This window comes from Ochotona curzoniae, unplaced genomic scaffold (genome assembly GCF_017591425.1).
Source record: "Ochotona curzoniae isolate NIBS_2020 unplaced genomic scaffold, NIBS_Ocur_1.0 contig_2861, whole genome shotgun sequence".
NCBI lineage: Eukaryota > Metazoa > Chordata > Mammalia > Lagomorpha > Ochotonidae > Ochotona > Ochotona curzoniae.
In genome coordinates this window covers 3,851,652-3,879,335 of record NW_024465620.1, presented here as the reverse complement: position 1 = coordinate 3,879,335, position 27,684 = coordinate 3,851,652, and the positions used below count along the sequence as shown (strand labels likewise).

General features: G+C 51.1%; 1 protein-coding gene and 1 pseudogene across 1 annotated transcript; both read right to left on the bottom strand.

The window, feature by feature from the left end:
• LOC121154969 overlaps window positions 1–27,684 on the bottom strand; it is a 440,652-nt pseudogene that overhangs the window by 400,051 nt on the left and 12,917 nt on the right.
• SMIM17 (small integral membrane protein 17) lies at window positions 285–2,901 on the bottom strand. Its single transcript, XM_040978173.1, has 3 exons — window positions 2,730–2,901; window positions 1,462–1,562; window positions 285–395 (listed from the first exon to the last, which is right to left on the bottom strand). Exons 1-3 carry the CDS (start codon window positions 2,899–2,901, stop codon window positions 285–287), a joined length of 384 nt encoding a protein of 127 aa, XP_040834107.1.

The following is a 27,684-nucleotide window of genomic DNA, read 5'->3' as shown; positions in this document are numbered from 1 at the left end:
CTTTTCCCCCGTCCCTGAACTGAGCAGGCAGCTTCCAGTTAGTAGTCTCACGTGAGGAATTAGCATTTTTCTTTCTCAGGGATGTTACAAAATAATATGCATCGCAATCAATGATGTCTTCATTTCAATGGAACACAGTCAAGCTAAAAGTTGTTTAAAATTATCGCCATGGATCTTTGAAAGGCAAAAGATAAGTATGCAATATCCATTCCTGGTTTTTCAGCCAGGACACCTGCTTGCCTCATGCCCGGGCACCTGTTTCAGAACCACCACGACCACGGCTGTTAAATGTGAAACATCATGGGCATTCCCGTTAAAACCAAGAACAAAAAGACCACACACACAATCAAGACGATTGTCATTTGCTGTGGGGACTTGGACCACTCCACAAAGCCCTGCAACAGAAAAATAGAGAATTATCATTGCAAAGGAAGGGCCCACTGCTGTGACTGTGGGAAGAAGGGACTGCAGGGTGATACATCATCAGAAAGGCTGTGTGACGCAGTGACTACATGCAAATACACAAAAGAGAAAAATACATCGGCGTCTAGTCGGACGGAAGTCCGGAATGGCGGACTGGCAGCTGAGGACGTTGCTGGCATCTAAAGCCCCAGAGTTATAAACATCCTGCATCTCACAAAGGATGCCCATGTCTGAACCAATGCATCTCTTGAGCCCCACATTATTCACCTGTCCACTTCATGTCCACATCGAAATATCTAGTGGGCATCTCAGACACAACCCACACACATGTCCCTCTCCGGAAGCCCAGCAGCCTCTGTGCAGCTCTTCCACACGTCACCTCTCGGGATCGGCCAGGGTTCCCACTGCGGTATCCCCCCATCTCCCAGCTGGACCGTGACTGGGCTGGTGAGGAAAGGATGCTGCCTGGGGCAAGCAGCCACCAACAGATGTCATCTCTCTTCGGTCTCTGTCCTCCCAGGTCCAGGCTTTGGGGATTTAACACTCACAGTCCTAGAGGCAGGGCTCTTGGGACTTGATGACGCTTAGAGGAACCCCTGTGGGAAGAGGAGGAGGGGCCCCAGCTAGCTGTGCCTGGCCACCTGGCACCCTCTGGCTGCTGGGCTGTGGCTACAAGACCCTCCTTAGATGCCAACACCTTGATACTGGACTCCCCATCATGGTGAGCTAAACCACCCCTCCAGTTATGCATTCTGCCATATGTAATCATAGCATCTCACTGCCAACCCATTTGTTAACCCTCATTTGCTCTCAGGATCAGCTCACAGGTGCCAGGAAGAAGTTAGCATGATGTCACCCTTCACGGCTAAGGGTTCTCAAAGCAGAGAGAAATTCAAGGTCTCGCTCCAGGTCCCATCAGTGAAGAGGTGGCACAGCTAGGGCAGAACCGGGCCGTGGGGCAGTGAGGATTTTAGCGGGGATGGACATGAGGAGATGGTTAGTCCATTTTCTGTAGCTATAACTGCCCCTGTGCCGTACCTGGGAGTCCTCCAACTCATCGTCGTCATCCTCCTCCTCCTCCTCCTCCTCCTCCAGGGAGCTCCACTCGTGGGAAAGCGCTGACTCCTGAGAAGTCAGGCCTGGGGTGGGGATGACAGGAGAGGAGGGGAGGAGCAGTGAGTGGGTGGCCAGGCTGGCTCGCAGGAGTTCGCAGGACACACACACACACACAGTCAGACAGCCTTGTGGTTTGGGGGCACTGAGAAAACGCAATTCTGATCCCGTTTCTGTCACCAGCTGCCTGGATCTACCTGAATATCTTTAACAGAGTCACCAGATGGGCTCCACTGCCTGAGCCTTCACTCTGTCACCTGCCCAAGAAAATCAAGCTTTCTCAAGGAGCAGGTGCCATGGTGCAGTAAGCTGCCACGTTAGAGCTTTGGATCCTGTATTAGAGGACTGGATCCAATCCCAACTGCTCCACTTCCCATCCAGCTCCCTGCTTGTGGCTTGGGAAAGCAGTAGCAGAAAGCCTAACCTTGGGACCCTGGACCCATGTGGGAGATCCAGAGGAGGCTCATGACTCCTGGCTTCCAATCAACTCAGCTCTGGGTCATTGTGGCCACTTGGGAAGTGAACCAGCAGGTGGAAGATATTCTTTCTCTCTCCCTCCCTCTCCCTCTCTCATCATTCTCTCCGTAAATGTGCCTTCCAAATAAAAATAGGCAAATCCCTAAAATGAGAAGACAGTCCCAGTAAAAGGCTCAGCCCCTCTTTCCTGTGTGTCTGTCAGGAGTTCACGTCTCAGCAATGGGCACTACTTCTTGCCTACACCAAGATTCATCCCTAATCACTTTTTCCCTTCCCTTCCTCACATTCATCAGCAAAATCTGATCCCCCCCCCCACTCCCCAGTGGACTCCAAAGTGCTCCACTTGGGTCACCCCTCCTAGGCAGGTGCCCTCCGCTGTCCACTCTTGGCCTCGCGACTCTACCGTCTGTCCAGACGTGCTCTTGTTGTCTGTGCTCCCAGGGCTGTGAGAGCCTAACCGGCTGGCTGGACAACAGCGCACGCAGGAAGGGCAGCAGGAGAGACGGGCTCTCCAGTCAGGTCTGGAGAGGGCCGCAGAATCAACAGCTCATGCCTGGCTGTTGCCTCGAGCCGCTAGGCTTCAGGATGACGAGGCGAGGTTGGCCACGCAGGGGCCCTGTGACCCTCTGCCGAATGAGGAGTGAGGGGTTGGACATCCAATCCCTCCCTGGGCTCTGCCCCACCAGCCCACCTCCGCGACATCGACAGCCCCTCACCTTTCTCCCCGATGTCACAGGCAGCAGCGGCCCCGACCTCCACGGCCTCCCAGTCCTGGGTGAAGGCTGGATGGACTGGCTTCTCCCAGGCCCTGCTGTCCCGAGGCAGCAGCGACTTGGTACGCTCCGGCTCCAGCAGCCCCCGAGTTTGCTCAGGACTGAAACTCTGCATTTCTCCAAAGAGCAGGTGGAGCTTCTCAGCCAGGTTCCTTCTCCTTCGTCTGAGGGTCCGCGGTCACAGGACACACGCCCTAAAGGACAGAAAGCCATTCAATGGACAGAGACAGCGTGACTGCCGAGCACTCTACACGGCACCATGCTAAGGACCAGAGACACAATACTAATGAAAAGGAGACTCCCTGCCCCCACCAGGTTCATGTGTTCAGAGGAGAAAAGAGACGCACAGGGGACAAAATGCATGCCAGGTCACACAGTATAGATGTGTTGTAGAGACACTCGAAGTGGGACAAATAATAAGTGTTCTGGGAGGTGGGTATGCGTACCCATGAGGCATGCACACTTGACAATATTCCCCAAAGCACAGAGCCAGGAAATGAGGGCCATGTTACAGCTCGGATGTGCTTTGTCCTGTGGGAGGCCTGGTGGGGCCTCTCAGAGGTGGGGCCTGGAGAGAGATTATCAGCCCCTGGAAATAATCAGAAGAGACTGAGCAGGTTGCCATGGGCCACACATGAGGAAATGAATCACGTTCCAGCGCATGCTCAGTGGTCATTTGTGCACGCGTTCTCCCTGTGACACGTTTGCTGCCTGTGAATAAGCAAGCATCGTCGCCGAGAACGCAGCAGCTCTCAACGCGCCTGAGATGCTGAGCGCACACATGGGCACTCGCTTCTCCTGGGGAAGCAGCGAGGAACGGAGCCGCTGCGGTCCAGCGTGGTGTTAAAGCTTTGATGAGTGCCAGCCGAGGCTGTCCTGGAGACAAGAAGCTGAATCAGACAGTGCCAAAGAGGGAGGAGTTCTCTCCCAGGGGTTCAGTATTGTTTAGCCTGAGTGTGTGGAATTAAAAGGTATATTCATCTTGGTGCAGGAAACTACGCGAGGGGTGCATGTGGAAATGTCAATTACAAACAAGGGTTTGTAATTCAGTATCCTGCATCTGAGTCTCAGTCTGTGCCAGCTCCTCCTCTCCTGACCCAGCTCACTGTGCCTGGTAAGGCAGCAGAGAATGGCCCGGGCACCTGCCACCCATACAGGAGCCTCAGACGGAGCTCCAGGCTCCTGGGTTTGGCCACACTCAGCCCTGGCTATTGCAAGCATTTGGCAAGTGAACTAGCAAATGGAAAATGTCTTTCTCTCTGTCTCTGAATTTGTGCGTCTTTAAAAACAATTTCAAAATTCATGCATAAAAATGTTCTCAAAAAGTTCATGGAGCCATGTGCTCCAGTTCCCACCCAACTCCCTGCCTGTCGTCTGGGAAAGCAGCCAAGGACGGCCCAAAGCCTTGAGACCCTGCATCTACGTGGGGGACCAAGAAGAAGTTCCTGGCTCCTGGCTTCGGATTGGCTCAATTCTGGCTATTGCAGCCATTTGGGAAGTAAACAAGCAGATGGAAGATATTTCTCTCTCCTTCTACTCTTTCTATGTAACTGTACCTTTCAAATACAATAAACAAAAGTGAAACACACACACAACAGTAAACCAGAGAACAACTCAAGGGTCAGGCAGACAGGCTCCCAGAGTCCACCACCGTCTCCTCGGCCACGCTGGGGACCAACACTCCAACACATGAGCCCTCAAGCAACCTCAGCCCAGAGCACCACAAGCAGACAAAGGTGTGGCCAGGCCATGTCCTTCTGGAGCCCCCAGGGAGAGTCAGCCGTGCCTCATCCAGCTTCTGGAAGCTACCTGTGTGCCTTCCTCCAAATCCAGCAGGCACCGGTTGAATTCTCACACTGCCTCCCTCCCCCTCTCCTCTCCTGGGTCCCTCCTCCACTCTGACAACCTTTGCAAACACACTGGGACCATGCAGGTCATGCAGAATCATCTCCCTACTACAAGAGAGCTGATGAAAAGGCCTCGTGTCACCTGTCACTTTTGTTTTCAAAGTGCTGGAAATGGAGAGACAGAGATGACATTCCATCTGCTTGTTTAATCCCCCAAACGGCTACCACAGCCAGGGCTGGGACCAGGCCAAAGCCAGGAGCCTGGAGCTCCATCCAGGTCTCCATGATGGTGTGGGGAGCCAAGCACGTGAACCATCAGCCCTGCAGGCATTAGCAGGAAGTGACATCTGGATCAGAGCAGCCGAGACTGCAACCAGCAGGCATCCCAGGCGGCAGTGTAAGCCACGGTGCCCCAGTGCACACTGCATCTAACTGTAGGCGCTGCATCTAACTGTAGGCACTGCATCTGAGACTTAGGACAGGGCGTATCTGCCTATCACAGTTCTGACCATCACCAAGAACTGAAATAAAACTGTGACAAGGGGAAAAAAGAGACGTGATTTTAAGGGGGAAATCCCAGTAGACAAGTGTTGAGTACAGATGCTGTTACAGCAAGAATAGCCATGAGGGTGGAGCGGCCGGCAGTGTGGATACAGACAGCAGCCAGTACGGGCAGCACAGTTTTAAAAGCCCCTTAAAGGGTTTTAAAGGGTTAGGGTAAGCTGCAACCTTCTCTACCCCTAGGGGCTCTGGGGACATTGTCACCCGCAGACACTTGCACAGGGGCTAACTTCCCCAACCACTTATTGGCCAGAACTCGGTGCCAGAACCACGCTCTGTGTAGAGGGGAAGAGAGGAAAGCCCCCACAGAGCCGCAGACCCAGAGCGCCGGCAGGGAGACGCCCCAGAAGGAAGGGTGGCAGTCTACACGCAGCGCCAGGCTCTGCAGGACAGGTGTGAGAAGTCAAAACCACCTCGCCTTTACTTCCACCTCTTCTAAGGGTCAAATGAAACAGGGCTTCAGAGAAGTACATCCCAAGTGGAGGCCCAAGTAGACACACCAGTCACTGCTGCCTGGCGTAGGAGGGGAAGGTGGGACCCGCAGAGGGGCTGTGGCGAGAGAGAAGCAGAAGGCTCTGTGTGAAGAAGCCCAGAGCCAGCCCAGGCATCGCCTCTGAATGAGCAACCTCCATGGTCCACAGCACTGGGAAGCTGCATTTCCAATGGCACTGAAAATGCCACTAACTGGGGCCGGCACTGTGTCACAGTAAGCAAATCCTCCACCTGTATGGGTGCGGGTCCGAGACCCGCCATCTCCACTCTCCATCCAGCTGCCCAGTTATGGCTTGAGAAGGCAGTGGAGGATGGCCTGAGGCCTTGGGGGCTGCACCCACGTGGGAGACATGGGAGAGCTCTTGACTTCGGATCTGCTCAGCTCTGGCTAGGTAGGACATTTGGGGAATACACCAGTGAATGGAAGATTTCTCTGTCTCTCTTCGGAACTCTGCCTTTCAAATAAAATGAATACTTATTTTTAAGTTACTAATTATTCCAAGTGCTGAAAAGCAAGGCATCGATGGATCCTGCGGCCGCCAGTTTGCAACTTCATTGTGGGAGAGAGCGCGCCATAAAGAAGAAGGGGCTGCCAGCATAGAGAATAGAATGGTTTGGGGTTTTTTTCCCTCCCTTAAGGGAGGAAAAAAAAATAGAGTTGGCCTTGGAGGGAAAGAACGTGGAAGAAGGCAGAGTGAAAGGAGTCCCCTTCGTTATTTCTCTTTTCTCGGTGGGACCGTTAGTCATGGCTTTAGCTGGGGAAGGCGTGGGATGAGAATAAATGCAGATGTGCGGTTGACAGGAGCCAAGGTCGGAGGAAGGCTGGGAGGGGCGTTTACACCGCTGGGCCTCCGCGTTCTTGGTGAGGCCGCGAGCCCGCCAAACCCCCGAGCAGAACGCGTGGGAATGCAGCAACAACAGCGCCGACGCCACTCACGGTAATAGTAACCGGCCGCACCCGCCGCCGCCATGGCTGCTGGCCGAGCGCGCCCCGGGGCAGCCCGCGCACTCCTCCCAACTGACTCCATTCCCAGGGGCAAATCCCGCCAGCATCCCGCCTTCCGGAGACCCGCGGCAGGGCGGCGCTTCTCTGCGCCTGAGACTTCAGAGGCTGCGCTCCCAGCCGCCGCAGAATGGCACACACGTGCCCAGACCGACACGCACCGCACACGCGCCGGTGCACGCGCGGGGCCCGAAGAAGCGGGCGCACTCACAGACCCTCAGGCGTGAAAGGACACACCGAGTCGCCCTCGGTACCGGCTCGGGTCTCCACTCCGCTGAGCTAAGGCTGAACTAAATTCACCGTGTCGTCCACCGGCCGGGAGGCAGATCGGGGCTCGCAGGACACAGCACGCAGCCAGGACAGACCCCTGCCTGCAGGGCTTACAGACCCTCGTTTGCCCGACTCCCCATCCCTGAGGGGCCGCTGCGCGCACCCTCGCTTCCACTCACTCCCACTCTTGCGCACATCTCCGGATCGCTGCCCGCGGGACCCCCTCTCCCATCCCCTTTCCCGCCCATTCCCGCTCGCGGGGGTCCCTCTAAGGACTCACCCTCCCCAACCAGACCCTGTCCAGGGCACTGCAGAGCCGGCACGGCGCCGATCGCGGCTGCGCAGACGCGGAGGCTGCGGGTGAGAGGTGGGGGTGGCAAGCGGGGCGAATCCGGGAGGGCTGGCGGGCGGCCTTCGCCTCTGCCCAGCTCCTCTGAGAGCTTGCACCCGGACCAAGTCGAGGAGGGAGCCGCGGGAACCTGCAGCCCGCCGTGAGTGCGCTGCGCCCGGGGGACACGGGTGTGGGTCCCGCCGAAGCGGGGTGACCCGTTCACGCCCTGCCCTACCTGACGCCCCGGGCGCAGCCCACAACTGTGCCCGCACCCCTCCGTGACTCAGCCGGAAAGGGGGCGTGGTGCGCGGGTCTGCAGACCAGGCTCCTTGGGGTGCCGGGGCAGCTTTGCCATTACCGCCAGTGTGCTTAAGGCCTCATTCAGAGCCTCATTCTGTTAAATCTTAACATAACCTTCTTCATTATTCTCACATAAACATTCCCTTGTGACCTCATGCTGTCTTGTTTGCTGCGCTTATGGCTGTAAAGCATTGGGGGTGTGAGGTAAGGGGTTAACATGCTTTTCAATAAGAGACAATGGAAGGACCCACATAACGTGGGGGGGGGGGGGTCAAAATAACCACCACGTATTAGAAGGATTCTATAAGCAAAAGCCTCTTTGGCTCCTGATCTCATTGAATTCCAACACCTCTAGAAGCGGGGATTATGATTCCTATTTTACAGGGAAGAAAACTAGACACAACGGAGTTAACCAGTTTGCCCAGCAGGGATGAGGAAGGATGAGGTTGAACTTTTCATAGCAGTTTCTATAAATGCCACATAATTGAGAAACTTCCTTTAGTTAGGTGTTTGGCAGGTAGATTCCTAGAATAGTTCAAAGGTGAAGCAAGAAGAGGGGGGTTGTCGAGGGAGCAACACCTCATCCAGGCTTCTCGGCTCCCTCTGACAGCAGGGTGCTCAGTGCAGAAGACTGGGGAAGGGATCTCATCTCGTGGAGCCTTGAGGGGTTTACGCTGGGCTTCTGGGACTGCAGTGGACAATGGCCCACCTGCCTGGGCCCCTGCACCTGCACCTGCACCTGCACCTGGGAGGCCTGGGAGAAAGACGCTCCTAGCTCCTGGATTTGGTCTGGCACTGCTCTGACCACTGTCGCCATCTGGGGAGTAAACCAGTGATGAAAGACCTCCCTTCCTTCATCTCTCTCTCTCTCTCTGCCTTCTTCTCTCTGTGTAACTCTGCCTTTCAAATAAAAAAATAATAATCTTTTAAAGAATAAACCAAGCTGGGAATGTGGTTAGCTGATGAGTCCTGTGACCCTGCTCAGGGAGCCATTGACCTAGGGGAGTCTTGGAGACCCTGGGCCGTGATTCTAAAAGATGTGGGTGCTGGGGTGCTGTCCAGACACCTGTTGGACTCTGAGATGAACTGGGAAAGGTAAGATAGCTCAGACCCAGGGATTCGATCAACAAACACTAGACATCTGCTATGTGACCAAGAAGAAAAGTTTGTGGTCTAATGGACTCAAGAACCTAGTGATTAAAAATGCTGATAAGTCAGCCAATAAATGCAAAATAAAATACGCTTTGTATGGAGTTCTACGAAAGAGATCACTGTGATAGCTACTACAAAATCATATTACTTTGTAGTGGTTAGGGAAGGCCTTTGTAAGGAAGTTCCATTTTAAAAAAAAGTGCATTTATTTTTATTGGAAGGGGTAATTTATGGAGAGGAGAGACAACGATTTTCCATCCACTGGTCCATTCCCAAAATGGCTACAACAGCTGGAGCCAAGCCTGTCCTGTCCAGCAGGACAGTCAACGGGGGTCGCAACCACCTAGGAGAGATTGGGGGACAAGAGACACGAAGAATGGACAGCAAGACAGGATGTCTGATCAAGCTGTCGGTTTATTGATTTTAGTTGAGGGTTTTTATACTCTTCAGTAACTAACGCTCAGGGAGGAAAGGAGAAACTAGGACGCAAGCCATGGTCTCCAGACCGATTGTTCTTGAGCAGTCACCATATCCACAATAGTAACCAACATATCAACAATAGCATAGGTAATCAGTAACAAGATGTCGGCAGGTACAGCATAAATCACATTCTAAAACAGTTGCTACAAACAATTGAAGCTAAGCGTGTGATTAGTTTCATAACTTCTTTCCCAAGCATCTAGCCAGCCAGGGATTTTCCTCTGGCCCATAGTTCTATATTCGAAATGGCTTCAGTGTGGCTACAGTACACGGCTCCTGACACAAGCCAATCTGAAGCTAGGAGCCAGGAGCCTCCTCTGGCCTTCCCACATGGTTACAGGGTGCCAAAGACTTGGGGCCAAACTCTGCCATTTTCCCAGGCCACAAGCAGGGAGCTGGATGGGAAGCAGAGCAGCTGGGATACGAACTGGTGCCTATATGGGATGCTGGAGCGTGAAGGTGGAGGATTAGCTATTAGAGCCATTGCACTGTCCCTGAGGAGATTCCACTCTGAGCTAAGATCTGAAGAGGAGGCACAGGAGAATCCTGAGAATACACAGGAGGGAAAGGAAACAGACTGGAGCTGAATGGAGGGCTAGATGGCAGGATGGGAGAGTGGTGGGGGTGCAAGGCCAGAGGCACATCCAGGTCCAGAAGACAAGGAACCTTTATTCCTTCTTGTAGGTGTGGGGGGCAGTGGCAGTGGGTTGGGGAGGGCTGCACCGGGTTCTCGTTTACGTTTTCAGAGCCCTAGCAACAGTGCTTTGTGGTGCAGGTACTGGAAGTGCCTCTGGGCTGCCTGGGAAGAGCAGCCACGAGGCAGCTGCAGTAGACATGGAGAGCAGTCATGTGACCTGCACGTGAGTACTTAAGTAGTGGGACTGCAGAACTGTGGTCAGATTGAGAACACACCATGTGTGTGAAACAGAAAAAAAAAAAACCGAGGTTGGGAACATACTGACTCAGGTGATTTTAGGTGAATGTTGAGGTAAGGCAGGGCAGGAAAAGACGGCAGGGAAACTTCTGGGCTCTGGGCTTGAGAGCACTGTGATCTGCAGAGAACATTCAGAGAACCCCTTTGGGGCAAGTGCTGGACCCAGGGAGAATTTGCCACCCCCAGAATCTAGGGAGGAGCCGTGGGGAGGGGGTTCAGGGACATGCCTATGCTTTTGGCACAAGCAGCAGCCAACTCGCTCCTGGGATTGACAGTGATGCCCAGGTTATCCGGAGAAGGATGTTGAGAGGTGCCCCAGTTGTTTCCACGAGCTATTGGCAGTACCCAGCTCCCAGCAGAGCTAGCTGTGGTGTCATGCAAGCTGTCTAGGGCACCGCAGCAGATCCGCGCGCCAACCCAGTCCCAGCAGAGCTGTCCCCATAATTACCAAGTCAGTGTCCACTTGGAGCTGTCCGCAGTGCTGAACCAGCTCCCAGGAGCAGGTGGACTGCAACGTGAGCTGTCCGCCGTGCTGAACCAGCTCCCAGGAGCAGGTGGACTGCAAACATGAGCTGTCCACGGTGCTGAACCAGCTCCCAGAAGCAGGCAGACTGCGTGCAGTTGTGTCTACACACAGAGTAGCTGGAGTGAATTCTTCCTACTCCCTCCAAGCCGCCCCCGCCTTGCCCGCCAAAAGAGAAGCTTTGAGAAAGTAGAGCTTTTTGTGCAACAGCAAGTGTTCAGTGAAAGCTGAGGGAAAACTGCAGTCACTTTTAAGTAGCAGTTTGGCAGTTAGAACAGAGAAGCCTGGCTCCAAATTCATTAAACCAAATAGAATTTCCAAAATCAGCTTGATAGTATTTTTGTTTTATTTGGATTTTTTCTTAAAAATCCATCTACTTCTTGGCTTGCGTGGGTTACTTACACAAACAGCATGTGTGTATGCCTGTAAACATTTGCACTTTCTCTGTAGTTTCCTGAATGCCTGTTTCTTTTTTAAAAAAAAATGTATTTAATTTTATTGGAAATGCAATCACATTTATGGAGAGGAACAACAGAGAGAAAGATCTCCCATCTGCTGGTTTACTCTCCAAGTGGCCACAATGGCCAGAGCTGAGTAGATCTGAAGCCAGGAACCATGAGCTTCCTCTGGGTTTCCCATGTGGGTACAGGATCCCAAGCTTTGGCTCATCCTGTACTACTTTCCTAGACCACAAGCAAGGAGCTGGATAAGAAATTGAGCAGCCAGGACATGAATCGGCACCTACATTGGATCCTGGCACTCACAAGGTGAGGATTTTAGCCACTGAGACATCACACCAGGCCCCACAAGTGCTTGTTGAAATGGGTACTGTAGAATCACTGGATAGACAAACTGAGGCCCAAAGAGGCTGGCATGCTTCCCTTGAACACCTCTCGTGTGTGTAATTACAGTGAGAGGGTGAGCAGAAAGTCCTGAGACATGTGGCAGTTGTTAACCAAACAAAATCTGTGTGGGGTCAGAAATATATATATATATATATATATCTTCTCTGTGCATTTTCTAAAGTAGCCTATCATTTTAAATTTTTAATAAATGGCCAATTTTGGAGCAGGATTTATTCACATGCAAGCAAGGATCTTTTAAAAAATGAATCTGCAGTTTAATCCATGAACTTCTAAAAGCAGCAGACCCTGCCCAAAGAACAAGGCCTCACCAGCCACCACATGGGCCGACCCGCCGAACTGTGAGGGGTTGCTGCTGTGTGCTCATGATGACACGTCTCGAGGCATGCTGTTACAGCAGCGGGAACACACTAAGACAGTTAACTCCATGGATCCCTACGAATGGACAGTCTCTGCTGGGGTGGGTATACACAAATAAACCTCAAGTTTACTGGAGTTCATTCCGCCTTCCAAACTCTCCCACAAACAAGGACGCTGCTTTTGACCGGACAACCCCTACATGTGCCCTCAACACCTAGAAGACGGTTTAAAAAGACAAGATTTCCTGCAATTAAAGCTTTTATTTTTAAAAGGCGGGCTGTGCTAAGAAACTTTGGCATTGGAAACGGTAGTTACCGTTTTTTGCTAACATGGAAGAAAAATCTTCTGCGTTGTTCACTTCACAAGCAACTTGGAAACTTGCATCACGACCTAGTTTGGCGGCTTGCAGGGTGGAAGCGGGTGAGTGGGAGGAATGGAAGGCTGCTCTCCCTCCGTGTAGTGGGGAAACTGAGAGATGGCATCCAACCACACGGGGACTCGAGGAGTGTCAGGCTAAAGAAGTTTCAGGAATCCGCCCTCCTCCCCTCCACCGACCATGGAGGGAAAGGAGCCCAGGAGAGCCGCTTTGAGCTGCTCAGTGCTGGACCGTGGCTTCCTGCGACCCTCCGTTGGAGCTCCAGGAACCAATGATCTCAGCTTGGCTACAGCAAGTGTCTCTAGGTACCCAGGACGCCGAGGGTCCCGCCTCCTGACACTCTGTCAGGACAGAGAGGTCACACTTGTAATCCAAAAGGTTTTCCATCAGTCCCGCCTTTCCCACGCCTCCTCTGACCCCACGAGAGAATGTCTCACGCTGACCACGTGCCGTCAGGTGTGAATGCGCAGGTGCCGCGTGAGGTTCGTGTTGCGGCTGAAGGTCTTGCCGCACTCGCCGCAGCGGTACGGCTTCTCGCCAGTGTGGATGCGCTGGTGCACAGTGAGCGAGGAGTTCTTGATGAAGCACTTGCCACACTGCGTGCACCTGTAGGGCTTCTCACCAGTGTGGATGCGCTGGTGCTCGATGAGGTAGGCGCTCTGGCTGAAGGCTTTGCCGCACTCGCCACACTTGTAGGGCCGCTCACCCGTGTGCGCTATCTGGTGCACCACGAGCGATGAGCGGCCCGTGAAGTGTTTCTTGCACACATAGCATTCATAGGGCTTCTCGCCCGTGTGGATGCGCTGGTGCTGCGTGAGCGAGGAGTTCTTACTGAAGGCCTTGCCGCAGTCGCTGCACTCGAAGGGCTTGACCCCAATGTGGAAGCGCTGGTGCTGGATGAGGTAGGAGCTCTGGCTGAAGGCCTTGCCGCACTCGTTGCACACATAGGGCTTCTCGCCGGTGTGGTTCCGCTGGTGCAGTGTGAGGGAGGAGCTCTTGTTGAAAGCCTTGCCGCACTCCTTGCACATGTACGGCTTCTCACCCCTGTGTGCGCTGGTGCTCAGTCAGGTGCAGGTTTTGGCTGAAGGCCCTGCCACACTCGGGGCACACGTACGGCTTCTCCCCGGTGTGCGTGCGCTGGTGCACGATGAGGTGCATATTCTGGCTGAAGGCCTTGCCGCAGTCCCCGCACACGTAAGGTTTCTCGCCCGTGTGGATGCGCTCGTGCTGTGTGAGGGACGAGGTCTTGCGGAAAGCCTTGCCGCACACATCACACGCGTACGGCTTCTCCCCGGTGTGCGTGCGCTGGTGCACGACGAGGTTCATGCGCTGGCTAAAGGCCTTGCCGCAGTCCCCGCATGTGTAGGGTTTCTCGCCCGTGTGCACGCGTTGGTGGATGGTGAGGGACGAGCGCTCAATAAAGTGCTTCCCACAGGCGCTGCACACAAATGGCTTCTCCCCGCTATGGATTCTCTGGTGCTTTATCAGCGAGGAGCTGCGGCTGAAGGCCTTGCCACACTCGCTGCAGTTGTAGGACTTCTCGTCTGCCTGCGGCCTGGGCGGCTCACTGAGGGTCTTCCCACGCATGGCAAAAGGAGAGACCCCCTTTTCTGTGAGTTCTTCCAGCCTCACGGACGCTGGGGTAGAGCTTGGGATGGTATCCGCCTTCAATGTACAACGGATGGTTACTGAGTCCCCTGCGGGTGTGCCCCCCTGGGGAGTTCCTGGGTGCTCCCATAGGACCCCAACACCTCCTCACAACTTCCCCTGCACACAGCTCCTCCTAGAGTGAGATCCAAGCCACCATTCTTCGTGGGTTCCCTGGGGACCACCAGCATGCATGGCTTGTCTTCAGACACACTGGCTTTTGCTCCGGTCCTTTCATTTCAGGTCTGGTTTCCCAGTCTGAAAAACCAAAGGAACAAGAAGGAAAGAAAGAAAAACAGAAGGTACAAAGTTAACAAGACTGGGTCGGATGTTTTGGGGGTGGGAGTGGGTAACACAGATTGTGTCAGCAAATGCTGACCTCCGATTGTACAAGGAATGGGAAAGGAAGGAGTGAACTGGACAGGTGTGGGTGGAGGAGCTGAGTAGAGGGTTCAAGAAGTGTCCCTTCCCAAGAGGTCTGCAGAGGAGAGAGAACGAGAGAGTGAGAGAGCGAGAGAGACCTGGTGGGGAGGCAGCCAACTGCAGGGCTCTTGCCGTCTTGAGGAACAGACTCCTGACTTGTACTCCCAACTCCTGTCCTCAGCCATCAGCTTTCCTCATAAGCAACAAAACAGCAGCTAACATCTGCCGGTGACTCTCCACTCCCTTGCTCACTGTCCAATGTCCACTGGAAGCTCTCTGTCCATTTCCTATGCATTGTATGAAGGTAGGAGTCATCAAGAGACTGGAGGGTGCAGTGAGAGAGAAGTTGGGTATTTATTCCTGCTTACTTTCGGCTTAGTATTGGCTGCTGGTCCAAGCCTTCTGTCCTCCAGCATGCTGGTTGTCCCCCAGCCCCCTACTTTCCCATAAGGCTCCTCAGGTCTTCACAGCATGAAATGTGTCTGACAGACCTTCTCCCCGTGAGCCTCACGTAAAGCACACAACTCAAGGCCCAAGCTTGCTGAGTTTTCTGTGGAGTTTGGGCTAGATTCTCTTGGCACATCCTCCCTGGGTAGCCACACCTATGGCCACACTTTTATCACCCTCTATGTAAATCACCTTATTCGTATCTAAATCCAAATTCCCAGCTCAAGTGGCTCTTCTGAATTCCAGGCTTGACAGCAGGGAACCTGTGTGCAGAATGTAAAAACTGGAATCCAGTGGTAGGTGTTTGGCATTGCAGTTGAAGTGATGGTTAAAATAACTGCACCCTGGGCCTGTAGCAGTAGACTAGAAGCTAAAGTCCTCACCTTTAACACACCAGGATCTCATATGGGCACCAGTTCTAATCCCAGCAGCCTCACTTCCCATCCAGCTCCCTGCATGTGGCCTGGGAAAGTAGTCAAGAATGGCCCAAAGCCTTGGGACCCTGCACCCACGTGAAAGACCTGGAAGAGGCGCCAGGCTCCAGGCTTCAGATCAGTTCCAGTCATTGCGGCCACTTGGGGAGTGAATCATCGGATGGAGGATCTTCCTCTCTGTCTCTCTTCTTCTCTGAATATCTGACTTTCCAATTTAAAAAATAAATAAAATAAATCTTAAAAAAGAAAGAGAACACATCTCGAGGACACCTGGCACCACAACAGAGGACGAAAGACAGAACAAATTGATCAAACTACCCCACATCATATTTGGAGCAGCAAGACTGGCAGTAACTCAGAACAGTTGAACTATGAAACCTCATGAGCAGGACCCTCAGAGCAAGCCCTACATCGGGGACCCTGGGGTGGTATCAGGTGGCTGTCCTCCATCCCAGGGTGCAGAGGCATTTAGGAGGCTGGGTGTGGCTTCTCTCCTTGTCTCCCCGCTTCCCCCAGATACAGGAAGGAAAAAAAGAGAATGTGGAAAATGTGCTCTCACCCGCCTTCCTGTAATAACCGCGCCCCATATCAGAACATCTGGGTTTATATCCGGATCCCAGGGTCAGTTCCAGCCTCCTGCGGATACAGATCCTGGAAGGCAGTCATGATAATTCAAGCCTTGACTCTGCCAGTCGAATGGTAGACCTGCGCTGACTTCCCAGCTCTGGCTCTGGCATGGCCCAAGTCCAGCTATTGTAGGACTTTCGGGAGTAAATCAGATGGAAGATATTCATTCTATCTCTCTCAGAGCATCTCAAATGAAAATAAATAAATAAATGGGCATCTAATGCTGCCTTCCCATTTTAAAAAAGTGAGTGCTCAGCCACATGGAGTCTCTATTTCTTTCTTTTTAAGAATTTATTTAGTTTTATTTGAAAGGCAAATTTTTACAGAGGTAAAAGGAGAGCTAGAAATAGAAGGTCTTCCATTCACTGGTTTACTTCCAAATGGCCACAATGGCCAGAGTTGAGCTGACCCAAAGTTGGGAGCCAGGAGCTTCTTCCAAGTTCTCCTTGTGGCTTCAGGGGCCCAGAGCCTTTCAATTGCTTTCCTAGGTCTCAAGCAGAGAGCTGGACTGGAAGTAAAGCTGCTGGGACACAAACCTGCAGCCACATGAGATGTACGCACTCCAGGGAAGAGGATTAGCCACCAATCTCCTAGCTCTCATCTTCATACATCACCAAAAAGTTGGAGTGGAGCATTGGCCCATTTAAATATGGCCCTCCTGGTCCCCATGCACTCCAATTTGAGGTCCATCCCTTGAACCATACTATAAACTAAGGAAAGCTGGTTTAAACATTATGAATATATTGATCTGCCTGATGTGCGTCTCCAGCCCACACTTCCTCTCTAGGTTCCACTCAGGATTTATGAAATTGATTTCCATCCCCAAATGTAGCACGTTAGATATGAAACCTAAGAGTTCAGGACCTCCTCACCAAAAACATTTTTTAAGAGGAAAGAAAAAGCCCATCAAAGAGACTTAGTAAAGTAAGTTATAGATAAAAGGACAAATACTAGAAGATCCTACTCAGGAGCTATCTCGAGAAGTCAAATTCTTAGAGACAGAAAGTGGAATGTGGTAGTGGAGGCTAGAGAGGGGAAACATGAGAGTTGGTGTTTAACAGGATAGTTTCAGCTTACAATGATGAAAGCATTCTGGTGACAGACCGGGGTGACAGCCGCACCACAGTGTGAATGGACTTGATGCCACTGAACTGTACATTTAGAATGGTAAGTTTTTTGTTTTGTATATTTTTCACCATTTTTAGAAACAAAAGCTAAAAGGAAATGTGTCATCTTTGCTTCGGCACTTCCCTCCCACCATCGGTGCTGCTGACAAGTGCCAGTGGATGCACAAGAGTTGGAATCAACCAAATCTCCCATCGTGAGCCACTGCCGACAAGCTGGCCAGAGAAGATGTCGTCTCTGAAATGGACAAGGCTCTTTCTGTCCTCCCCAACCACATTTGCCTTTTCATGAAGCAGTTTCCACTCGCAGCACGTGGGATCTCCAAGAGCCAGGTCAAACCTTTCAGGGGCTTCCCCGGAGCACTGAAGAAGAAAACCGGTTCCTTCCATTGGCCGCTGCAGCTCTCAGCACCAAGCCCAGGCTGCCTCCGCCAAGCCGCCTCCCATCATCCTTTCCTGCTTACTTTCCACTGAGCAAGCGTGCTCTCTTCCTCCTTCCCCGTCCTGTGCAATCCAAGGTCTTTCTTTTCATTTCCTTGTCCAAAACCACGTTCTGTAAAAGCCTTGGCCCTGTTGTATCCCGAGACCTTCCCCTGGGTGTTCCCTCTCATCCTTCAGGCCTCAATTTCCTTTTGTCACCCATAGGATACCTCTGCCCTAGATTCTACGCTGCTACTCCCACGCATTTTGTTGAAGGAACTCGTTTTGTTGAGGGAACTCAGTGGTCTGTAGCAACTTTTTTTTTTCTTGTCTGTTAATCTGTTACTGACTACCGAGAAGAAGTCAGCTCCTCCAGCAGCATGTAGCACATGGAAGGCACTGGAGAAGCATTTCTGGAACTATGTGACATGCCTGGCTCAGTGCTGAGTAATCTGCATGGGTCCTCTCTCAAACGACATGTGAGCTAAGCACAGCCATGGGCATTTACAACAATCCCTGTGAAACAGAAATTCCAAGAAGAAAGTAAGACGCTGGAGGGCATGCAGGACACTTGAGATGGAACCTGGCAAGTCGACCTCTGAGCTATGGATCCAGGAGCCATACCGGTATGTGTTGCTTCTCCCATCCCAGAGAAAAGGAAGTTGGGAAATACTTGAGGTAGGAAGACAGTGGAGGCTGAGTGACCCTGGGATATAGCATAATGCCCAGCTGTTAGGCACAAAATGGTGATGATGGGCACACAGGGTTATGGTGTATGAGAAAGAGGGCATGGTGCGCTGGTTTGGGACTGGTGGGGTCGTTGATGCTCTGAGACTAGATGTGGCTGAAAGTGTCAGAAGAGTCTTGACTGAGGACAAGGCTGGAAGTCTCTTGATGTAAAGAATTTTAGAGACCAGATCCCAGCTTCCCTTCAGTGGATCAGACCCCCTCAGTACAGACCACAAGCAAAACAGCAAAAACTCAACTCCTAACCAGGAAAAGTTGGGAAAACACAGCTCCATGCAGTTGAATCCACTCTCAACAATCACCAATCAGATCAGCAAAACGACAGTCGTGTAGCTGGTTATGTGCTTGATGGGCAAGAGGGCGCGTTTGGGCATTCCTGTCCCACGTCGAGGGAGATGGCACCAGGTCAGCTTCTCCAGAGGACACTTCGGCAAAGTGCCGCACGGTCTTTCCGAGACAGCCGTGCTGTGTATTTTCATCACGCTAATTCGGTTGTCCTTCAGCATTTCTTTTTCCCTTCTCTTTCTATAATTGTTCCTGACTCTGAGCAACTCACATTTTTAATTAAAACATCAAACATTAAAAAAAAAAAACTTATGAGAAAACGGAAATTTCCTGTAATCTTACTTATCAGAGTTAACAGTTTGGCTTATGTTTTAAGATTCCTTTCCCACCTTGCAGACTTTCTTAAAAATACACACAAAACGGGCCCGGCACGGTGGCACAGTGGTTTAGGTCCTCACCTTGCACGCCCGGGATCCCATATGGGCTCCGGTTCTATCCCGGCAGCCCCGCTTCCCATCCAGCTCCCTGCCTGTGGCCCGGGAAAGCAGTCGAGGACGGCCCAAAGCCTTGGGTCCCTGCACCCGTGTGGGAGACCCGGAAGAGGCTCCTGGCTTCGGATCGGCATAGCATCGGCCGTTGCGCTCACTTGGGGAGTGAATCATCGGACGGAAGATCTTCCTCTCTGTCTCTCCTCTCTGTATATCCGCCTTTCCAAGAAAAACATAATAAAAATAAATCTTTTTAAAAAATACACACAAAACTTCTATATGCAGACAGGCAGGCACATCATCTCTCCCAAATACACCCACGGGCATCTGCCCACGCGAGAGCAACAGGATGGGATTCCCTCCAGCTCAGACAAAAAACAGAATGCATAAAACAATGCTTTTGAAAACACTGAGACATCGAGGAAGCAAGAGCAGTAATCCCCAAGAAATGAAAATCAAACGAACTAGGCGCTATGATTGCATGGAGGACCTGTAACACAGGAACAGGGTACTGAGGCCCTGCCTGGCGGGCTGGGTCCAAGGCGAGCAGAGGTCACGTCAGGATAGAGCAGTAGAAACAAGCATGCTGCCAGGGAGTATTCCGGGCTCCACGAGGTCTCCCTCCAGTATTTGGCAGAATATTGATCAAAACACGAATGTGAGGAAACAACCCAGAACAATGCGAAAACAGTGTCTGGTGCAGACGCAGCGATGGAGTGCCTTTTGCCTCCAGTCAGACCGGAAAGACCCTGTCATCCACAGAACACTCAAACGGGGAGGTTAGGACTAGGACTGAGCAGAAGTTACGCCAGCAAGACCAGAAATACCAAGATGCCTACTTCCACACTAAGCATATACAGATGGAAAGGTAAGCTGGGTGGAAAAGAAACACTCCGAGATTAAAAGGGCAAGGCCAGGGCCCGGCCACATAGCCTAGTGGCTAACGTCCTCGCCTTGAACGCACTGGGATCCCATATGGGCACTGGTTCTAATCCCAGAGGCCCCACTTCCCATTCAGCTCCCTGCTTGTGACCTGGGAAAGCAGTCAAGGACGGCCGAAAGCCTTGGGACCCTGCACCCATGTGAGAGACCCGGAAGAGGCTCCTAGCTCCTGGTCTCGGGTCTGCTCAGCTCCGGCCATTGTGGCTACTTGGGGAGTGAGTCAACAAATGGAAGATCTTCCTCTCTGTATATCTTTCCAATAAAAATTTTTAACATCTTAAATAATAACAATATACCATTCCTGGATTCAACCAAAATACCAAACCAAGCATCACACCAAAAACACCTAGGAACAAGCAGTACTAGAGGAAAGGCCTTGAACAAATGGTGCGGCAGCCATCCTATGAGCCATCAGTTCACTTGCGGATGCAGGAATCCGCTGTGCATCTTTCAACAGGTCCATGGCTCCATTAACGGAGAGAAGCACGTCACATGGTCTCATGCAAGACCTCACCCCTTCGTGCAGAAACAAGTGAGCACTCCCGGACGCTTGAGTGAGTGGGCAGCGAGGGACGCTTGAGCGAGTGGGCAGCGAGGGACGGCGGGCTGGGGTCTCAAGGGGCTGCAGTGGCAAGGATGAGGGCGTTGGAAGCTTCTCACTTTTTCTTTTTATTCCATTGGATGATTGTCCTAGGTGTTACAACTTTGCATTGCGGTTACAATTTTTTAAACAGAACCTAACTTGTTAATTTAATTTATAAGTAAATGCTGTTTATTCCTTCCAAGACAGCGGTCTTTAAGCCCCTTCTGCTGGACTGGCCCAGGAAGCACGGAGCTGGGGCACACGTCACTCACAGGAAGATCCGCCTTGAAAATCTCGGAGGGGACTCACGCAGCCTCGCAGTGAAACCACACAGGAACACTTTCGGCATTTATTCTCTCCTTTAAAGCGGACGCATGGCCCATGCAAGCAAGATGTCCTGAGTGTCATGAAGTGGCTCCGGAAGGGACTTGCCCAGGATGGCCAGTCACCATCAGGTTTGATCTCACGGCTGTGTGGCTGCCAAGCCCACTGTTCCCTCATTGCTTTTCTCCCTCTGAGTCTTCTGTAATTTCCTTTCTAAAAGGAGATTCCCTTGGGGAAGAGAAAATCTTGCAACCTAATCTCAGATACGCAGAAAGAGGGTCAAAAATAAAACAATCCTCTACCCATTTGGTGGCTAACTGTGAACGTTCTGGAACCCAGGTGTCTGGGTGCGGCCTTGGGCAATTCTTTTAACATCTTCAAGCCTCAGTTTCCCCATTTCAGGATGCTTCCCCCCAGAATTATCGGGAAGTTCAGAAATCAGGTCATCACAGTCCCTCTCGCTCACAAGGGGCAGAGGATGAAAACTCTTCCAGAAGTCTGGCCCACCTTCAGGAAAGTCCCGTGGGAAACAGGAGAAACAACACCCTCCCCCAAGCCTCTCGCTCTCTGCCCCTTCAGGCGCCAACTCTTCCAGAGCTTTCCATGGGGGAGACCAGGATTGGAGAGACACACAAATGCTTGGGGATCGGAGTGACAGGCACACCAGAAGTGTGTGCTGAGAAGACTTGATCTGGCCTAGCCAGTCTTTCTTCCTAAGGGACACATCCAGACGCCCTTGTACAAATACATCCACCAGGAGGACACTCAGAGCCACAGCGAGACAAGTGCAAAGACAGGGCGACACGCTGCCAACCGCGCACACAGGAGGGGCTCCCTCAGCCAGGGATCGCGACCACAGGCAGGCACAGGTGGGCAGAGACCCGGAGAGCCGCCCTCCCGGGCACAGGAGACCAGGACCACAGGTGGGCGTGTGCCCGGCCGCCCACACAGGGTTAGCTGGATGGCACCCTGCGTGGCCAACAGCTTTCCTGTGTGCCCGCTCCCTCAGCTCTCACGCTCTCCGCCCTGGAGCCCGCACGCCCAGCCCCTCAGCCCCCTGCCCCGCACATCGCTCCCCTCAGCCAATGCCCCCGGCCCCGCACATCCCTCCCCTCAGCCAACGCCCCCACGAACCCGCACCCCCAATCCCCTCAGCCAACGCCCCCACGAGCCCGCACCCCCAATTCCCTCAGCCCCTGAGCCCGCACATCCCTCCCCTCAGCCCCCGGCCCCGCACATCCCTCCCCTCAGCCAACGCCCCCACGAGCCCGAACATCCCTCCCCTCAGCCCCCTGCCCCGCACATCCTTCCCCTCAGCCAACGCCCCCACGAGCCCGCACCCCCAATTCCCTCAGCCCCTGAGCCCGCACATCCCTCCCCTCAGCCCCCGGCCCCGCACATCCCTCCCCTCAGCCAACGCCCCCACGAGCCCGAACATCCCTCCCCTCAGCCCCCTGCCCCGCACATCCTTCCCCTCAGCCAACGCCCCCACGAGCCCGCACCCCCAATTCCCTCAGCCCCTGAGCCCGCACATCCCTCCCCTCAGCCCCCGGCCCCGCACATCCCTCCCCTCAGCCAACGCCCCCACGAGCCCGAACATCCCTCCCCTCAGCCCCCTGCCCCGCACATCCTTCCCCTCAGCCAACGCCCCCACGAGCCCGCACCCCCAATCCCCTCAGCCCCCGGCCCCGCACATCCCAGGTACGGCGTGGGCGGGACCGGCCGCAGGACTCACCGCGCGCCGCTGGGACAATGACCGCGCCCGCTAGGCCGGCCCAGCCGCAACACGCCTGCGCGGGAGGCGCCGGACTACATTTCCCAGCAGGCCGCGCGCGGCACCCCGGCCTTGAGCCTCCTATGGTTTGGGTGCCACCGCGCGGTTCACACCGCCGCCTCAGGACCACAGGGTGTAGAGGAGGCGAGAAAAAACAGGGAACGGCGAGAAGGATGAGAAAGAAGGGATGGAGACGGAGGGGGAGCGAGAATGACTAGAAAGGAAGGGGGAAGGGAGGCTGATAAAGGCTGCTAGTGCCACACCTGACAGCTGAACCCACAGGATTCACCTGTGTTGTGACATAACGACACCTCTCTCTGAAGTCTTAATACTCCAGGGTAGGCACTGTGGCACAGTGGGTGTAGCTGCTGTCACGGAGCCTGGGGTCAAGTCCCACCTCCACATCTGATCTAACTTGCCATTAGTGGGCGCCCTGGGGTGCAGTGCAAGTTCATTAAAGGGCGTGAGTCTGTCACCCATGTGGGACCTGGATTGGGCTCCTGGCTCCTGGCTCGGACTGTGACCAGCCCTGAATGCTGTGGGCATCTGGCGAGTGAACCAATGGTTGTGGACAACCTACCTCTATATTTCAGTGTGCCATTTCTGCCTTTCAAATAAGCACAATTAAGTAAAACAAGCTCAAAAGCATATTTCGGGCCCAGCATGGTAGCTAGCAGCTAAAGTCCTCACCTTTAACTCGTGGGATCCCATATGGACTCTGGTTCCAACTCAGCAACCCTTCTTCCCATTCAGCTCCCTGCTTGTGGACTGGGAAAGCAGTCGAGGACGACCCCACGCCTTGGGACCCTGCAACCGCCTGGGAGACCCAGAAGAGGCTCTAGGCTTCTGGCTTCAGATCAGTACAGCTCCAGCCACTGCAGCCACTTAGTGAGTGAACCAACGGACAAAATATCTTCCTCTCTGTCTCTCCTCTCTATATATATAACTTTGCAATTTAAAAAAAAAATCTTTAAAAAAATTCTAGCAGAAATGTTCAGTGATTTCATTTTAATTGTAATCATCAAAGGGTACCCAGTACACCTACGACTGATTTAAATCATTGTGAGACTTCAATACTCTGCCATGAAAGTGGCTTTCATTAAACAAAACCAGTGTGGTTTCCACCCTGGGGGTTATTAAATACAGTGAGAATACCGCACGCCGGGGCATTTGGGGGCTTGGAACATATGTATTTCCCCATCTTAATTATTGGTTGCCCTGTAATTTAGCTACCATGCATGTGTGGTATCCTACGGAAGTCAAACACCCTTTCCTAATGCACCCACTCTCACGAGAAGCTCCGGTATCCACAGGACAGAAACAGGAATGTTAAAATATTGGTGCTTGTGTGAAAGGACCATGGAAAGGCTCCTGTGCCTTAGTGGGGTCTTGTAAAAGATGAAAAAGCATGGAAATAAACTCAGCACCACAAATTCTTGAATTTTTTCAATTAGTTATATATTGTGAAAAATGACTTAATTCTCAAAACGTATTTTTTAAATGTTGCCTAAAGTTCTGATGGCACAGCTACTGAATATTTCTAAGTGACATCAATCTTCGTATCTTACTTAAAACCATAGGTTATATTAAATTCTTATTTTGGTAAGCTGCCAAACAATGATGGCGAGAGTAAGAAAGCAAGGACAATTGCATTCTCAATCGCAAGAAATGAAAGCATTAAAAAGACAGTTTTCGAAGACTCTTGAACCCTTCCTGACAGCCTCAGTATATTAAGAGAAATGGCAAAGCAAGACTCATAGCTCAGCTTCTAATTGCGACCATCCTTGCATTTGGTTTTCAGCTATTGTAGATTTTTCAGATCTATACATTTGAAAGACAGAATTACAAATACAGAAGGACACAGAGAGAAAACCCTCCTTTCCCTGGTTCACTCCTCAGATGGCCACAACGGTGAAGGCTGGGCCAAGTGGAAGCCATGAGCCTGAACTCCAGCCGGGGCTCCCACACGGGTGGCAGGAACCCAGCCACTTGGGTTTGTCCATTGCTTTCCCAGAAACTCTAGCAGGAAGCTGGATGGGAAGTGCAGCTGGCACTTGAACCAGCGCCCATATGCAATGCCAGCATAGTAAGTGGCAGTTTAACCCACTGCACCACAATATTGGCCCATATATATATTTACCAATATAATGATACAGGTCATGCTTTCAGCTTTTTGCCTATGGCCAGAATTTCAAGTGGCCTTACAATTTTACTTACATGTTACCTATTCAATTTAATTATAAACAGCACATTAGAAGAAGCATTCATCATTACCATTAATTTTTTATTAGAGCTATTGGCCCCTAATGTACATTTGGCTTAGATGCTGCTATACTGCAGACATTCCTTTCTTAGTACAAACTCGGACTAAGAGCTTCTCTGTAAGTTGATCTATCTCACTCAACAGTCATTTCATAATGTCCTGTCTCTGTCCAGCCTGCTAAGCATACTCTGATATCAGTTTCTACATTGATAAGCTTTCTTTGGTTGAAAACAAAGGAACTTGACTTTAACATAAAATCAGAAATGAAATACTGGAAGAGCACCAAGCAGCAGAACAAAACAAAGCCAGTACATAAAAAAGCAAGGATCATTTCAGCGGGTGCCCAGGACAGGCACAGAAGTCTTCAGGTTGCTGTGAAATACACCCATGTGGGAGACCCAGAAAAGGCTCCAGGCTCCTGGCTTCGGATCGGCTCAGCTCCAGTCATTACGGCCGGACTTCAATATCTATGCTCAGTGTGTATACACACACAGACACACACACGTGACAATAATGTCAACCAGGACTAGGAAATCGCAAAAGGCCCTGCACTTCATACATTGTAGACAACTCGGCACAGACACGGATTCGGAGAAAAACTTCCTTCTAGTTTCTTCAATGAATTCTGCAACAGTTCTAATTAGCCTTTGATTAAAGGGTAATCACAGTTGAAGCGATTTGCTTGGTAAGACACTAAGTTCTTGTAATTAAAACAACTCCGCAATGAAGTATTTATTCAAATGGGATAACACTCCTAGATCTGAAGTCGCTGCTGCTACAGGAATGCATGGTTATGTTAGCACGACATACCCTATTGTCAGACAAAAATGCAGAAATACAGACACTGCTGATGACGACTAAGCATCTGTGTCCGCACACTGACACCAGACCTGGACAGCAAGCAAATTCTATATTTCATCCACCTGGAAATCAATAAATAACTGATATTTTTCTGATAAACGAGGCTCAGTACTGCACAAATCATCTTTATTCGTTTGTTTCCTTCAGCTGTGACATACTTTTAGACACACAGCCTCATTTTCCCCTCACTGCACGTGGTACCCGTTCTAAATTGTGTATTATGTTATGTACGTCGCAACCACTTTCCTGCCAACGCTTCTGTTGGTAGTTATCACCTTGCCAGGACTTTTCTTTACACGGCCACTCACTCTCTTACGACTTTTAAGATCTTTTCTTGCTTCCAATTTCAGGATCAGAGATGTAAAAACCAAATTTCCTGTAAGGTACAAATCTGCCCCGAGTTTTGTTTGCTTTGGTAGGTGGAAGTAGGCAATTATACTGTTTCCTCAACACCAAAATGCCGATCACATAATACCAAGTCTCATATGCAAAGGGAACTTTCAGAAACATCCCTGCCTAATTATTCTTCATTGTGTTGTTGCATATAAAACCATCAAAGTCAACATGTTCTATCAGAATTCTAGAATAACACTGCACAAACATTTTACCAGTACTGAGCATTTCCTCTAGAAAAATATTTCCCTTTTGGCATATTTTCTCTTTTTAAATATTTTCTTTAATCTCTATTCATAAATTGCTTTCGTTTGTATAATGTCATCAGTTTTATCATTATGATAATGACCTTATGAAATTATAACTTTTGTACATTTTCCTCTACTGTACAGCAGGAGTTGGCAAATACTCCATGAAAGAACAGTAAATGCTGCAAGTCACACAGTCATTGGAGCCTCGCAACCCTGCCAGCCATCTCAGCACCACCACTAGTGCAGAAACAAACAACCACGGCTGGAGTTCAGCACAACTGCAGTTACAAAAACAGGCAGTAGACAGAACTGCGCCCAGTGTCTGCAGTCTGTCGGTCTCCAGCAGACATTGGCAGAATCCTACTGAACAGGGTTACACAGCAGACATCTTTTGCTGTCACAGCTGCTCAACTGTGTCGTTTTTGCCTGAAAGTAGACACAGATGATACGTAAATAAATGTGAGACTCTATGTTAACATGATTTTTTAAATACACAATTAAATTTCATACAATTATGCTGGAAACATTTTTGCAACTATCTGAAAATTTTTTTTTTAATTAGCGATTAAATGTACAAAAATGAAGTGAGGCTTCACAAGTCAGTTTAGCCTCAAAGGTTTCCTTGAAAGTTTATTCGCAAGCCAAGTGACTGTTTCAACAGCTCAAATCTTGACAATCTTTCTAATTCTTCAGCAGCAGAAATCTTGCATATTTCTGATATTTACATTCAGAGTCTATTCGCTTATATTCATTAGACTTTCTAGGACTGCTGTCAAATGTAAATAGTAAAACTGAATTTTCTCACCACTGAGTTCTCATCATTTTATACATGAAGATCCAACAGAAAGGACCAAATCTTAAAACAACGCAGGCAAAATCCTAACTACCTCAAAAACTCCACTTCCCGATCTCAACTCGGGTTTCTCCTAGCCTCACCATATTACAGCACTTTCTTTTTGGTGTTATTAAATCAGAAATGACAATGGTAACATTTCAATGCTTAAAATAATGCTTTTCCTTAAGCGCTAAGTTTACTGAATATTCCAAATGGTCCGGTAAGCATGCTAAGCAAATCCTGGGCATTAAGCAATTGAAAGAATCTCAATACAAGTTTTATATGAGTAAATGAAATACAATCCTACCTACAAAGTCCACCTGGCTGCAATATAAGGGACAAAAGAAGAATCAAAGCAAAGGGCAGAAAGGGGAGTTTTTAACTATTGGAGCACCTGGCTGAAATGACCAGGTCCCCCACTATGCTGATGGAAGTGATGACGAACTCCAGAGGAACTTGGGAAACAGATCCACAGAGTCTGACGTGGAAGGTAAAGCAGGGTGTGCTGACGACTCTGCAGCGTGAGTCCACTGATGGT

What these genes read in the sequence shown, in the direction of transcription:
- SMIM17 (XM_040978173.1), bottom strand. Translation starts at nt 2,901, where the DNA reads ATGCAGAGTTTCAGTCCTGAGCAAACTCGGGGGCTGCTGGAGCCGGAG. An exon ending in CTGTGACATCGGGGAGAAAG is followed by an intron (nt 1,563 to 2,729) that starts GTGAGGGGCTGT and finishes TCCCCACCCCAG; the next exon opens with GCCTGACTTCTCAGGAGTCA. An exon ending in ATGAGTTGGAGGACTCCCAG is followed by an intron (nt 396 to 1,461) that starts GTACGGCACAGG and finishes TTTCTGTTGCAG; the next exon opens with GGCTTTGTGGAGTGGTCCAA.